Source organism: Dryobates pubescens, chromosome 15 (genome assembly GCF_014839835.1).
Source record: "Dryobates pubescens isolate bDryPub1 chromosome 15, bDryPub1.pri, whole genome shotgun sequence".
NCBI lineage: Eukaryota > Metazoa > Chordata > Aves > Piciformes > Picidae > Dryobates > Dryobates pubescens.
Genome location: NC_071626.1, coordinates 14860605 through 14876083, shown reverse-complemented (window position 1 = coordinate 14876083; position 15479 = coordinate 14860605). Strand labels below are relative to the sequence as shown.

The 15479-nt window shown below is 42.2% G+C and overlaps 1 protein-coding gene across 1 annotated transcript; it reads left to right on the top strand.

The window, feature by feature from the left end:
- Window positions 1-8852: 8852 nt before the first annotated feature.
- Window positions 8853-14288, top strand: MRPS33 (mitochondrial ribosomal protein S33). The gene is made up of 3 exons (XM_054168135.1): window positions 8853-8894; window positions 11985-12238; window positions 13913-14288. Exons 2-3 carry the CDS (start codon window positions 12024-12026, stop codon window positions 14016-14018), a joined length of 321 nt encoding a protein of 106 aa, XP_054024110.1. The 5' UTR covers window positions 8853-8894; window positions 11985-12023; the 3' UTR covers window positions 14019-14288.
- Window positions 14289-15479: the final 1191 nt, after the last annotated feature.

The following is a 15479-nucleotide window of genomic DNA, read 5'->3' as shown; positions in this document are numbered from 1 at the left end:
TATGTATGATAATCACACTTAAATATGTATGATAACCACTGCTTCTCATCTGAACATCTCCAAGAATATTTTTAAGTATAGGCAAAACAAGGATGAACTTTTTAAATGTAAGTTAACCTGTTCCCCAAACTGCCAAACGTAGACACCATGCTTAGAAAATGTCAGCCCAAACTGTTTAAGTTTAGCAGAGCTATAAACTACTGAAACCAAGGAACTGGCAATCAAACAAGTCAGCTGAAGACATTAATCCCTGCACCAGTTCCCTGCAGACTGAATGTTTACAGGCATCATGATAAACTGCAGAGAAAACTTGGAACCCATCACTCCCCCTTGAAAAGCGCTGTCATGAGTTCCAGCTTTTTCAAGCAGGTGGTAAGATCTAAATGTGTATCACGCTCACAGGTGAGCACTAAAGAGACTCAGGAAAGACAGCCTTGTCCCTGTCTCTCTTGAGTCCTGAGTAAATGCTCAAGATCTTGCAGTGTCAGAAGAGTATCAAGAAAGAGCACCTAAGTTGCACTTGTCTAAGTTTCTTGATAAAGGGAGTTCTGCTGAGCTAGGAGATAACTCAGGCAAAGCACACAGGCAAACTTTAACCCACAAGGCTATTTCAAATTCTTCTTCCTACAACAGAAAACACATCTCAGACCCTGCTTTTGGAGGCAGAGGTTTAGCATCACTCTGGTGCTCCGTGTGACCACAGCAGCCACTCTGTTACGCATCTTATTGTCTTGCCAACTTGGTAGCCAGCATCTTCATATTCTACAGCTTCTTCTCCTCTGAGCTGGACTAGGTTTCACATGAAATCTGCAGACCTTTTTCCCCAAATGCCTTGCTAAGATCACTACAGTTTCATACTAATCCCCCTGTGCTTTCCCCATTTACTTTATGGATCCATCAAGCCCAGCCTGCCACCCTAATTCCTGCTGCAGGAAAACCCATTGCCTGCCGCAGTGATGAAGGTGACATTGCTGTAAATGCAGGAGTTGTATAGCATGGTTACTTGCTGCCTAAAGCCAGCTACAAAAGGAAGATGGCTCTCTGACATCACCATCATTTGGCTCAGCTGAAAACAGGAGATATTACTTCTCATTAAAATTCATAGATCTTGCAACTTTTACAGAAATAGAAGAATAATCCAGGATGGCAGAGATGAGATATTAGGGCCAAAGAGTACTGCCTCAGAGCAAGTACTGCCTTCTGGCTGCCAATAATAAGCATATTTTGTAAGAAGTTTCTTTTATTCTTAAAGGTACCTCTAACACACTGATCTTCAATACATTAAAGCTTGAATAATTCTGATTTTGCTGAAGTGCATCAATATTTAGTTCATATGGGCAGTCTTATATGAAGATATATCTGTAGTATTGTTAGTCTGCTTGACATGGCAAATTGCACTGCACAACCTAAGATTCTGACAGATCTGAGAACCCAGAGAGATTTCTGCATATGGGTTCTATCAATCAGCAGTGTTTTGTGAACTAATCCACTGAAAGACAGAGCCACAGTCTTTGCAGACCAATAACACAGTCTGTGGTAATGAATGTATCACTTTTGTGTTTGGCTCCAAGCTGCAAATTCAATTTGCTGCCTCTTTTAGTCACAAAAGAAGCATAAAGATTAGACAAAAATTGGAATTCATAGACCATAAGAAATCACCATAGAAGGGACTGGAAAGAAAACCAGTAAGCAAAACCAAAAATAGCACCTGTTCAGAAAAAAATTACGTTCTCTAAAAACACTCCATTTTGGAACATGACTCAGAAATATGCCCACAGTTTTCATGTATTTCATTTGTCAGTGAAGTCCTAGCAGAGTAGATCTGGTTAAAATAAATTTTATATATATATATATATATACATTCTGCATCTCTCTATAAGAAGCTGACATCTGGTTAGACAGAAGTATGCTGTTATCTTCAACAGTATTGCATTTACCTGTTCATTTATTATGACCAACAATATTTGCATGAGAATGAAGCGCATGTAGTTCTTCAGAGTTCACTCAATCATTTGTGCAATTCATTTCCCCACATGAAATTTCAGCACTGCGATATTGCAGTTGGTTGTTGAGGAATTGATTAGACCACAGAGAGGATTAGAGCTCCAGGTGTAAAACGTGCACCAGAAAGAGATGAAATCCTAAGCAAAAAGACCTAGTTTCCATCCTGTTGTCATTGGTTTGTTAGTCTTAACAAAGAATAAGAGGAGGAAAGAAAATCTATACATTTTAGCAGAACTGCTACCCATGCTCATTTTCTAAGAGATGGTAGCAGCCCCTGAAGGACTATTCTTCTCTGTCAACACTGAGCTGAAATCACAACAGCAGTTAGTTTCACATGCCATTGTTATGTTGCATTGGAAATTGCAATCCAATCTATTATATCACTAAATTTGAAACACCAAATGAGGCACTTACAGAAACGTACAGCTTGATGCCCCCCTTCTAGAGCACCTTTCAGAAGCTGGGTGTCTCAAAGCACTTTACAGCAACTGTGTAGACGATTACAGTGCAGTGAATGGATGCAAACTATATAGGTACAATGTTGTTTGAGTGAAATTCCTGTTTGGAGAGTCCAGCCAGGATAATAAATTGCTTTGCTCCCCATGTATCTGACTTAAGGCCGGAGTGATCTCTGCAGTCCTGTATTCAAGAGGCTTTATTGTTGGAGACCCCATGAAGCAGATAACCATTTGTTGTTGACTTGCATGGCAGAAGCAGCAGCTACAATTGTGAAAACCTCATGGAAAGTTCAGTTCCCCAGGCACAGCCCCTTGTTGCCATCTTCAGAAATCCTATTCAGAGCAGAACTGACCCATTACTAGGGCAAACTGGGGCCACTGCAGCCAGGCAAGACACAGATGGATTTTGAAGCTCCATGTAAGTTAGCTGCGTGTCTGCCTGTCAACTGATGGAAGAGCACTTCAAGGCACCTCCAGAACTTCCAGGAAGCTCAGTGTAACAAAAACTCAGTAAGAGGATATATCTAAGACCATGCCAACAAACTTAGCCCTGCCATGAATATTATGTCACCACTGAATACAACAGGGTCATTCACAGAGCAGGAGTAGGCCTCAACCACTTAGGGCAAGCAATTGACAACAAAACGCCTTCGTACCTACAAAGCAGTTTGTGCAGACTACCCACAAGAGCAGTGTGGGTAGTTTGACATGCTTTTGGTAATTATTTGGGATATTCACTCATCTGCAACATAGTAATTATGACTTACACTCTGAAGATTTTTCAGTGAGAGCTGCTGTGCCATAAAAGACATGCATTGATTCACCTTTACTGTGAAGGTCTCAAGTAAGTACCCACCAAATAAGAATCAGTGGAGTACTAAGATTTACTGACCATACTCTGATTGTCCAACAGGTATGTTAAAAGAGACAAGCCTGCAAGAAGTTAATTCTCTTGACTGTTTCCAGAGAAATGGACTAAGGAACAAAATTTCCCAAGGATGAAAATGGGGGAAAAAAGGGAAATCTGGGACTCACAGCCGTAAAATCTGAAGACATTTTTTGCAGGAAAAAGGGAACAGATGCCCAGAGAGTACATGTAGCAGATAAGTTCCTGAAGCCTGAGTACTGGCAAGGTCAGAGAGAATGAGTTGAATCAAAAAACCCTCTCTAGCTCAAGACACAAGGCTACAAGAAGATCCTGGATACTCTCCAAATCCTGCCTGCCACAGAAGAATGATCCTGCAGGCTGAAGAAACTGAGGCTGGGAAGCATACACAGGACTGATTATGTTTCTCTAGACAGGTGAATTCTGAAGCAAAGAGCCTTGCTGGTTACTAGTGCTGTACAAGGTTGCTGTGTGCATCCTGAGGCTACCCTGACAATAAATGGCAGCTTCATGTTACCCATCAGGACTGGGGCAAAAAACTACAAACTAAGACCAAAAAAATTTAGCTGTTCCCATGGTTCTGCCTCCAAAAGACTACAAGAGGAAAGGCTGAACAATGATGTTTAGGCCTAGTATGAATACTGCTGAGATGAGTGGGTACCTGGGAGGCCAACCAGATCTTTGAAAACTTGCCAAAAAGCAATAAAGGCAGTCAGAGAGTATTTATCTTGAGTGCTCTCAAACACCTAATGACTACCCTGTTGTCAGCACTGGCTGAGATAACCTAAGACATGAAAGGACCTAAACCAGGAAAACATGGAGAGAAATCTCGATTGGAATGCACCATTCAACAGGGATATACAGTATCAAAGTCTGCTCAAATTTAGGTGAGGCAACAGCTCACAAACTCAAGAGGCCTATATCCAAGATAGTATCTTGACAAGAGCTCAGGATGCAGAAACAGAAATGTGAACTCAAACAGCCCTCACAATCCCCATGGATCTGCTGATTAAGAGACTGATGTCTTCCTGAACATTTTGCTGCTGGAACATTTTTATTTGGTCTTCATTTCTACACTTGGTCAAACAGAGTTAGAGATGGACAGCTGTTTTGACCCCATTTGAAACCCTAGTGGATGTCCTTTCTGACGAGTTCTGCAAGGAACAGTGGAAGAGAAACTACAAGAGCTTTTATCAGCAGTGTGCCAGATGTCTCCCTTATTTCTTCTTTTTTTTCAACTGATTCTGTCATTTTAATGTTTTTCCTTTTTCCCCCCTCTCCTCTGCAATACTTTGTTCCAGCCAAGAAAGATGCATCTTTCTTACTGTTGCCTTAAAATTTCATGTGCACGTTGCTGGTAAAGTAAAAACAATCTTTTATTCCTGTAGTATGTTTTTTCTCTAGGAGAAGCTGAAGGATTTTCTAAGACTCAATTATTCTTCACAACCCATTTCTGAAGCAGACATTATTATCCCCAGTTTACAGAGGGATGAAATGGCAGATAGATTAATTAACTTGCTTAAGGTCATCCAGTGAGTTCATAATGGAACTACAAAAAAACAAGATTCAACAATTCTCACTCCCAGTCCCTTCATCTAACCACTAAGAAATATTCCTTCTCCTAAGTACTCCATTTAAATCACTGATCATTTGTTCTGACATATCCTTGAACTACAAATTAGTCAGTCTAAATGATAGGCATGTGATGTGTGGAGACCAACAGCATTCTACCCTCACTTGCCTGTTCAGCTTCATGCACCCCCTGCTATGCTGAACAGCTTGTCTGCCATTAAAAATGGACATGCTACAGTTCTGGAAACATGTCAATACCATTTCACGCGTCAGACAGAGGGCACAGTGGAAGACAGAAAGAGCACTTGCTGTCTGTCTCCAGGAGAGAAGGCTGCCTTAACAGCCCATCTCTCTGGGAAAGCAATAAGCTCAAGATGCCAACTGGCTCTGAAAAATAATTTACATTTTTCTCTTGTGCTGCATCCCCATCCCAAGTGTTTCTAGCATTAAATAGCTGCAGCAGTAGTATTTAACTGCTGCAACTTTGCAAATTTCACTGTGGCATTATTTTGATAAGTTATTTTAAAGTCAAAATATCCTTCAAATGCCCAGCCAAAGACTGTCAGTCTCTTAATACAACACTTTCTCTCCAGAGGGATTTGCATCGCTGGACATCTCCATAGCTCAACATGAATCGCTGAGCAACAAGATACGATTGAAGTTTACTAATTAATCATGACCACATAAAATATTAGTACCAAATGTATCCTGAACTCATTATGTAGCTGATGCAGTTTTACCAAATGCTCAGAGGATCCTTCTGCTTGACTCAAATGAAGATCGTTGTGTTCCCGTGAGTAAATAATTGCAACAAGAAAATATTAGCAATTATCTTACAGCACGGGATGATAGTTCTAAGCTAAGACTTAGGAGTGAAGTTGATTTCTGTGTCACACAGGAATTACTCAAGATTTCCAAGCTTAAATGAAACAAGTTCAGACTACTGTTTCCTCGCAAGTGTCAATAAAAAAAAGCACCAATGAGCAAACTGGCATCCTGATTTTCCTTTTTTTTTCCTTTCTAGATGTATCTTTGCCTTCCCAGAACAAAGTCACAGTGCCTCAAGTGTTGCTTTGTGTCAAAACCCTGACCTTAAGTGTATTCACCATTCAGTTACAACTAAAATACATAGACAAGTGGAATGAAGCAGATAAGTAATTCCAGATCACTATTGATCAAATAAAATAATTCCAGATCCAATTACTCTTTGAAAAAGGTCTTCCATGTACTGAGGTCTCTCTGTCATGAGGTCTCTCCCCCACTTTTTTTTTTTTTGTTGCTGTATGTGCTCCAAATATGTTTCTTCTCTCCCCTGGTATTCTTCCTTCACAAGAGCCTTCATACAGACAAAGCCTATGCTGTCTCCCAGACCCATGTCAACTCCCTTTCCTTTAGCTCCTTTTTATGATTTTACCTTTTTCACTCACCCATCTGCCACTATTTTTCTTCTAAATAATTGCTGACAAATCCAAACACTTTGCTCTATTTACAACAAAAATCTCAGAAGGATCTAACATGTCCATAGAATGCAGCTAATCACAAGCCTGTTCCTGTTGTCAGCCTCTATCACTTTCTTCTATTCCCTGTTATTATCATCCCTTAGCATGCCAAGACTACTTTGGACTGTGAAAACCTGAGTAGGGACATTCACTTTATCCAGCAAAAAGACTCCACACACACTTACAGCGCTTCTTAAACAGCATTAAATTGGTCTGATTAGACAGGCGGCTCAGTGTAGAAGTCTAACTAATGCAGACCTTTTCATGTATGTACTTCTATCACACACACACAAAAAGCCAAGCTGGAACCTGCAAAGTGTAGGCTGGGGTCTATGAAGAGAAGAATTTTTGTATTGTGACTCTTTCTCAGTGATCCAGACCTGTGAGGTGTAACTACAGATGAAGAAGTCAGTGTGCCTGCTGCCCTGACCAGAAGCAGCCCTAATTTTCACATCAGTCTAATCCAATAAACATTGGGGGCCTGAAACTCGACAGAGTAACTTTAAAAAATAATACCCCAGGATGACAATGTTGCAGAAAACCACAAATGGATCCAGAACCATGCTACTGGATCCATTTTTAGGTAAAGCAATACTTTGAGGGAAAGAGGAAGATGTTTTTCAGTGGTCTATACAAGTTTCTGAGTGTGGGGAACATCCAAGAAGAATTGGTTATTTTCATTGATGAGGAGAAGTGAGATCAAACTGAAATGAGTGAGTGAACTGAAGTGAGATTAATTACTGAAACAGGCACAATAAAAGTAATCTGGACATGTGAGAAGGTAACAGATCTTTAATCACCATCACTACTCGAGAGATGTAGAGATAGTAACTTGTCATAATTCACCCTATTGAGGAGGGGTGGAATGGAGTGGAGGCGGGTACAGACAATCAGACTTACTCCTCCAGTGTACAAAAGGTGTGCTCAGTTTGGAGCTGTACAAAACCTCGAACAGCCAGCAGCCACGTCTCACTAGATATTGTAAAACTTATTTTCTGTGACAGAACTTGTTCCAGTCTATGCAGAGTTAAGTATTTTGGAAACCATAATGTTTAAAAAATTTAATCATGGGACAAAAAAATGTGGTGGTTCCTTAAGAGAGGGCAATCACAACTTGATTCTAACAGTCCCAGCCAGGGAAATAATTCTTCTGCACACAGACCCTTCAGAAAGACTATCTCCATCAAGATGAGAGAAATTAGAAGGAAAATATGATTTGAAAATAGAGATACAAATGTAAATGAGAATTCTTATGATCTTATTCCATAGGCCAAAAGTCATGGTTACATAATTAACAAAATTGTCAGTTTTGGCTGTAGGACCCAGCAGGGTGAAGAAAATGCTCAGAAGTTAAAAGCACCATACAGAACAATGCAGAAAGGTAGAGGTATAGGGAAAAAAACAGTCTGAAAGAGGCCAAAAGTTAAGATTGCAGAAAATGCATGACTGGTGTGACTACAGACAGTAAAACAAGTAGTGCAGCAACACTGAGGTGTATGACTACATAGGGATGGTAAAATAGCACACAAGTGACAGAAATGTTAAAAACTTCCATTTCCTCTTTAGCAAGATTAAGGAAGAGGGTAAAAAACAAACAAACAAACAAACAAACAAACAAACCCCAACAAAAAACCACCAACAGCACTTTCCAGTCCATTAGTGAGTAATAAAGATGATAAGCATCTACTGGCTATCTTTTGTAGAAAGAAATCTTTGAAGAACTGACTGAAGTAATTTCAGTACTTAATATATATGCAATTTCAATACTTAATATTTACTTTTAGAATATGAAGACGATAATGTAAGATCATGCCTGTGTCCAAAAAGGGCAAGAGAGGTGGTGACGGTGCTTAGGCGACAAGGCTGGTCTGCCCCGGGGCGAGCATGGGAAAGGCGACAGAAATTTAACCAAGGCACAACTGAGGAGTAACAGTGTCTTTAGTGTCACTCAGTACATGCTCGTCCAGAAAGCAGACCCAGCCAGCCAAAGCCTGCATTTCGTTCTTCAGCGGCATTACACATTTGGCTTATAAACGTAACCACGTAATTTGTGATTTGCACACACACTGATGTTTCACCTCCTGGAATTAATTACAAGTTAGTGTAAATCAAGCACCGGGAAGGCTCTGTGAAGTAAGCGGGTGATGAGGGGGCTGCTTATAAGCGGCGGAGTAAAAGCGTTACCCGAGCTCCAGTGCCCGGCCTCACACCTCGCGGGTCGTCCACAACTGCCGGAGGCCGCCCCGCAGGCCGAGATGGAGGGACAGGAGGGTCAGAGACCATGAGGTGCAAGCAAAGGACCAACAAACGCCAGCTCCCCTCACGCAGGCGGAGCTCAGCGGCGCCGACCGCCCAGAGGTCGCCAGAACTCCCCAAGAGCAGCTCCGCCCCGCTCCTTACCGAGCCCGACGTCACCCGCCGCGACGCCTCTGGGGGGGAGTCGCTGCGCATGCGCCGCTGCCGACGCCGTGCCAGGTGCCGTGGGGCGCGCGGGTCAGCGCGGGGCGCTGCCAGGGGGCGGAAGGGTGATGGGCGGCCGGGGTTACGGCGGCAGCCACTCGTCTCCGGTTTGGGGAGCAGGGCCTGGGGTTATGTGTACGAGTGGGGAAAGGGGCTGCGGGTGCTTGCCGTGGGAAGTTTGGCTGAGCCTACGCCGCCTCCCGGGCTCTGGAGTGGGAGCCCGGGCCCCGCTATTGCTGCCATGTGGGAGCGTAGGCCTCTGTCCCGGGGAGCCGCTGGCAGTGGTTACCCCGAGGTGCAGCTGGAGCCTGCGGGTGAATTTCCGCCTTAGCGCTCCTGGAGAGAGCGGAGCTGAAGGCAGCAGAGTTTACTGAAGGCCAGTGTTGTGCCGTGCCTGGCTCGGGTGACCCTCTGGCCAGGCAGTGACCTTGAGCAGCTTTCTCTTCCCGTGTGGTCATGGAAAAATCAGTAATTCTGGAAGCAGAAAGTCCTTCTGGCGTATGCTGAGTGGGAAGGAAGCAATCTGAGACAAGCTAGTGAAATGGGAAGGGAAAACGCAGCCTGGGATGGGAAGACCAGGATTTGAGTAGCAGTAACGAGTGGGTAGCAGGCGAAGAAGCAGTACTATACAGCGGGTTTGCTTTGGGTTTAGATGCGTTAATTACCAGTAGGTGATGCTGAAAATACCGTGACAGGAACAAAAGTGTTTACTCTTCACCACCTGCATTTTTTAGTAGCATCTAGCAGGGTTGGTGGTTGCTGTAAAATGAGCTTTGGATAGCTCTGGTTTCTTGAGAGTCAGTAGACTTCACCTTTCTTCTCTCTCAAATGTTCTTAGATGAGCAAGGATTAATGGGGGTCTCTAGCTTTGGCTTGGGCTATTTAGGTTGCGTTAGTGATTCTGAAGTTAAAAGCAGGTCCATCAAACCACTGGTTTGCATCATTGAGGAGTTAAAGGTGTTTCAACTTCAAGGTGTAGTTGGGAGAGGTTATACAAGGTTTGTGTTGAGGCTGGTGGTAGAGTGGTGATGTGGTGCAAAGGTTTGGGGACAATTTGTTGCTTTATCACTGAATGTGGAAATTGGGACTGGCTGCTCTGAAATGGATCACTTAACCAAAACTTTGTGATTACTTCCCCATGTAATGGATGCTCAAGATGAGCTGCTGCCCTGTGAAAATTGCTCTCTTCTTGACTAGGCCTGCTGCCTCGAGTCTCTGACACTTTGCCTTCCCTATTGTTACTCCTTTCATTATTCTCTTTGATGCAGATTGCTTGTATTGTTTTCAAGCTTGATTTTTTTTTTCCCTGCTTTGTTTCTGCTGCTTTGCTAACAGGAGTAAATCAAAGTGCATTGTGTTCCTCAGGCACTCCAATGGGCAGACATGTCTAAGTGAGGTAATGAATGCTTAAGAGTTGTGTTATTAAACAGCAGGCTCCCTGTTGCCATACTAGAGTGGACTTAAGCCCAGTCTTGCTGATTACTCTTGTCCCTGCTTCATGCTCTTAAATTTTTTATGCTCATCTTCTGGGCTCAGCTGTGAAATACTTCTTAAAACAAGAATTTTATACTCTTTAACATATGTGTAGTGCACTTGAATGAACCCTGTATAATATCTCTGGAGACTTATGTCATTACTCATTCCAAAGGCACAGTACAGGCAACATACAGCTTCAAATAGAGGATTATGGGACTGCTTGACTATTACATACCATTCTGCAAAGAAAGAGTAAAGAAATGATACAAAGAAGAGAAAAGGCAGGGAGGAGGTGGGATAGCTGAAAGAAACTTTCTGCATGCTCCTTTTAGAGACTGCAGATGTTGTCATCGTCTCTGGTGGCCTAATAATGATGGTTTTGTCCGCACAGCATTTTTGTTGCAGAGGTGTCTTTAGGTGGGAGACAAAGGAAGAGAATTGGAGACTGCTGGTACAGGATTTCCCATGGGGAATAAACATCTAGCATAGGGAAATTGTTTCTTTCCATGCTTAAAAAGAATAGATATCAGGAGAGACTGAAAAGATAATGGAAGGAAAGCTGAGGGAAATTATCAAGGGAAGGGACTTGAGATGGGAAAGATGTGTTACTCATCTGGAGAAGCAATTATTTTTACAGTTAATAGTCTGGTTCTAGTAGATGGGCTATAACAGTGTTCAGTCAGTGTTTTAAACAGCATGAGAAATTTTCATGAGAGTAACTTCCAGTCTTTGTCAATGTTTAAATGGTGTCTTACTTTCTACTTTTGTAGAAGTCAGAGGCATCAGAGTGGGTGCTGCTTTTGGCAGGCACAATGTTTTTGTAGCCTTAAGCAAGCTGAGTGGGATCTACTAATAAACTAGCCATGGTAAATTGTAGTTCAGTGTAGGTACTTCTGTAGTCAGTATTGCTGCTGTTAGTGTTCTAGTTAGGCTGATAATATTACCAGAACTAGTGTAGGTATTCTTTATATGCAGGGCTATATTCTAAGACAGATTTCATGCAAGGAATGTGTGACATGGTTAGTGTATGATTGTGTCCTGTTACCTCTGCTCTGGGCGTGCTTCTTGTCCTTGCCATCTGGTCTGTGTTGGAGTGAGTCCAGAGGAGGGCCACAAAGATGATCCAAGGGCTGGAGCACTTCTGTTATGAGGACAGGCTGAGGGAGCTGGGGTGGTTCAGCTTGGAGAAGAGAACACTCTGAGGGGACCTTAGAGCTGCCTTCCAGTACCTGAAGGGATCCTACAGGGAGGCTGCAGAGGGACTTTTCATGAGGGTGTCCAGAGACAGGATAAGGGGGGAATGGTTTGAAGCTGATGGAGAGTAGGTTCAGACTGGATCTTGGGACTATGTTCTTCAGTACAAGGGTGGTGGGACACTGGAATAGGCTGCCCATGGAGTCTGTGGATGCCTCCTCCCTGGGGGTATTCAAGGCCAGGCTGGAAGAGGCCTTGGGCAGCCAAGTCTAGCTGAGAGGTGTCTGCTCATGGTGGAGAGGTTGGAGTAGATGATCTCTGAACTGCCTTCCAAGCTAAGCCATTCTGTGATTGCTTGTTCTGTTTGCCTTGATTCTGGGATAGCTTGCAATACTTGGTCATCTTAGAGTTGTGACTTCTGTGTTGTTTTTGCAGGAAGGTGCAATTGTCTGTGTGCCCTCTCTTCCTTGAGAAATGTCCAATGTTTCCAGTTACGCCCTTCGAATGGCTCGGCTGAGTGCTCAGATATTTGGAGATGTTGTCAGGCCAACTGACTCAAAATCAATGAAAGTAGTGAAGTTATTCAGTGAGCAGCCTTTGGCCAAGCGGAAGGAGGTCTACAGCTGGTATCCTCCTCACAATACCTACTATGGCCTCATGAAGAGACTCCGTTACTTTGGTCTCTACAGGTAATCTCTGTGCTTACAGGGTGGGAGCAGGACTGGGGATGGGAACAAGGTGAGGGTGGGTTTTGTTGCAGGTTTCTTTTCCACAATGAGAAGAACATTAAAAAGCATATTTACTTCAGAATGTGGTGTGCCTGTGGAAATAAACACTTGTTTGTTGCACTGAGGGCAAGGAGAGTAAAACAAATTACTACTGCCTAAGTAACTTTTACTGTAATTGAAACTTTCTGTGAGACTTCAGATGTAGTTGTGGACAATCAGTTACATAAGAAATAGTTCTTGGCTTTGGCTTTGTGGGGAAGAGAGCTTTCTTACAGACAAGAGATGAGTTTCTAGTTCTGAATAGGGCAAATGCTACAAAAAGGTAACATTACCTTAACACAAAAATTGCACCAAAACAGTCTTGACACATATTTCCTAATCATTCATCTAGCTAATAAGTAAAATTTGGAAGAGAAAGTCAGTCTGTGTTAGGCTGGAGGGGCTTTTTGTCCTTTAGATTAAATTAAAATGTAGGTTAAATGGCCTTGTTAATTCTAGCTTCATCTAAACCAGTTGTCTAATTTCTAAATTAATTTCTGCAGCCTTGAGTAGGGGAAAACTGCACTGCTGAAGTACATTAGCAGGAGTCAAACACATTTCTTGGACTTCAGTCAGGTAATGCTAAAGAAGTCCCTTAAAAGAGAGGCTGCTAACCCTGTGAAGTCAAAACAGAGTGCAATACCAGCCATTCAAGGATTGCATCCAGGATGCTCTAGGTTTAGGTGGGTGGGCACATGCCCCTTAGAGAAGCTATTTGTTGACCCAGAAAACCTAAAGACTTGATAATATTCTTTACTCTTCTAATCTTAGATTGCTTCTCAAACTGGTCTATATACAGAGATCTTGTAGAGGATCAGCTTAGCAGGTCAGAAATATGTAATGAAGAGTCCTACACTAATAGGGCCTGGCAAGCATTTTGTTTCTTTTTTTAGCCAAGTTGTGTTTAAAATAGCAGTGCAGCAATCTTAGGCTGCTTAGGATGTTGTTGTAACTTTTGAAAAATAGCTTCACACTGAAAATACAGGGACAGAGATTAAACAGAATTTATTAGAACATTATTGAGATTCACTATCTCTGCCAGCCCCTTTTATCCTTCCTGTTTTATTCTCCTATTAAGATTCTACCAGTAGCTGATGCTTCCTTCATAACTCATTCTTGAAGTCACCTGAGAGCTATGTCATGTACTGTAATTACTGCTCAGCATGCCCCTGTTTTCTTAGAAGCTAATGACCTGAACTTAGTATCTAGCACAGAAACACAATGTGCTATTGATAGACTGCTGAGCTAGATGAGAAGGGGGAAATTCTCATTCTTGTATCTTGCTGGTTATTTTACTGCTCATTTAAACACAGTAGATCGATAAATGCAATGGAAATAATATGTGCACACACCATTTGTTGCTGAAAAGGGCAACTCTGTTACTTCTGAAAGTACCGAAGGAAGTCTTACATGTTATTTGGTCCAAATTACTGCTAGGAGTATCACTGAATACATTGCAGTGAGTTTCAATATGGACTTCACTGCTTAAAATCTATCTTAGTTGGGTTTGGGGTGTTGTTTGTTTGCATACAGTGCACAGAACCTTTCACATCTAGGTATTCCAAGACACACTTTTTTCTTTCCTGCCCCATCTAGGGATGAGCATCAGGACTTTAAAGATGAGATGAGGCGACTGAAAAAACTCCGTGGGAAGGAAAAGCCAAAGAAGGGGGAAGGAAAGAGAGCTCTTAAGAAGAAATAGTGCTGCTTGGACAATAGAATGAACTGCTCTGGAAATGCTGGGCAACAGCTGCGACCCAGGCTTTCTGTTCCCATCTGGAGAGGGCTTGGATGTGAGCTGCATGTGGGGCACAAGAAACACTGTGAAATACTGGAGTGTACCTTGGGAGTACACTTGGGTTTTCATGGCTTTACTGGTTTTGAATTTCTGTCATTTAAATACACTGCAGCATGTTAATTTGTCAGAGACCTCTTGCCCAAGTAGTAAAAACTATTAACAAAGTAAGTGCTCAGTGGGGTTTTTTTTAAAACACCTGTTTCAGTTTTTCTCAATCTGGAAAATTGCTTGGTTTTCATTGTCTGTTTTACTTTCTTGGATTAATATCAACACTTTTGCATGTCACCATGAAACAATAAGGTCTCCTGCTTCTACTGCTGTTTGTCATGGCTATTGTAAGGAGTTTCACTTCAGGTAGCTTTAACGTTCTTTGTGCACTCTTTAACTTGCTGTTAGAATCTATCATTCTGCGTTTTGCACTGGACATGGATTCATTGCCTGCCCACGGCACTGTCACTGTACCCTGAATATTTGATACTGCAGCAGAAGAGTTTGAAACATGAAGGCTCAAACTTTTCCAGTTTGAGAACCTCTACTAATTAAAATAAATATTTAAGTTTACCAAAATAAAAGGATTTTATTTTTGTTGCCTGGAAATGGCAATGATTCTTTCCACCCTTCAGACTGTGTTTTGTTAGAAAATTCACTCTCTTCCTGAAGGTGCGAGTTAGCTCACTTCAAATGATGTTTGGATGGATGTTTTAGTTCTTGATTTGATAAACCTGGTTAGCTGGTCTCTGAGGGACTGAGAGTAAAACTCCTAACCTCTTCTCAATCTTTATTTAAACAGCTTTATTCCATGCCACTGTCACCACCTTACACAATTCTTTAGCTATGTCTGTGTTTAATTATACTCTAGTCTAATACAGTCATGGCTGCTGAGTACTTGCCTTGATAATCATAAGTTATTTTCTTAGCAGGCTGACCTAGATGCTGTATAATCCTACAGGGAGTGCAGCTATAGCTAGAACCTCTTGCTACTGGAAGTCTACAGACAGGCAGAAGTTCACTTGCTTATGACCAGGCATTGTAATGGTGAAAGGAAAAGAAAAAGCAGGCTTGCTTTCTGCTGAAGGTACCAGTGAGTTAAAATGGTGCTCTGCTCAGGAAAGTATTAACTTGAAGAAAGTTTCTCCTAATGTGGAAAGAGTTTATTATACACACTGAGTTTACAGAGGTCCACAAAATGCACCTGGGTTACTATGTGCTTTCAGACAAATGTCATGTCTTGCTCATCTGTTTTCCAAAGAGCAAAGTTAGCCTAATGATCACTTGGTGAGTAGTGTCATGAGGGTAAGCTGCTTCTAGGGTGGAAATCTGCCCCTGCAGAACTTGTGTAAAAGAGCATCTTGACCTGGCTGTGGT

What these genes read in the sequence shown, in the direction of transcription:
- MRPS33 (XM_054168135.1), top strand. Translation starts at nt 12,024, where the DNA reads ATGTCCAATGTTTCCAGTTACGCCCTTCGAATGGCTCGGCTGAGTGCT. An exon ending in CGTTACTTTGGTCTCTACAG is followed by an intron (nt 12,239 to 13,912) that starts GTAATCTCTGTG and finishes TGCCCCATCTAG; the next exon opens with GGATGAGCATCAGGACTTTA.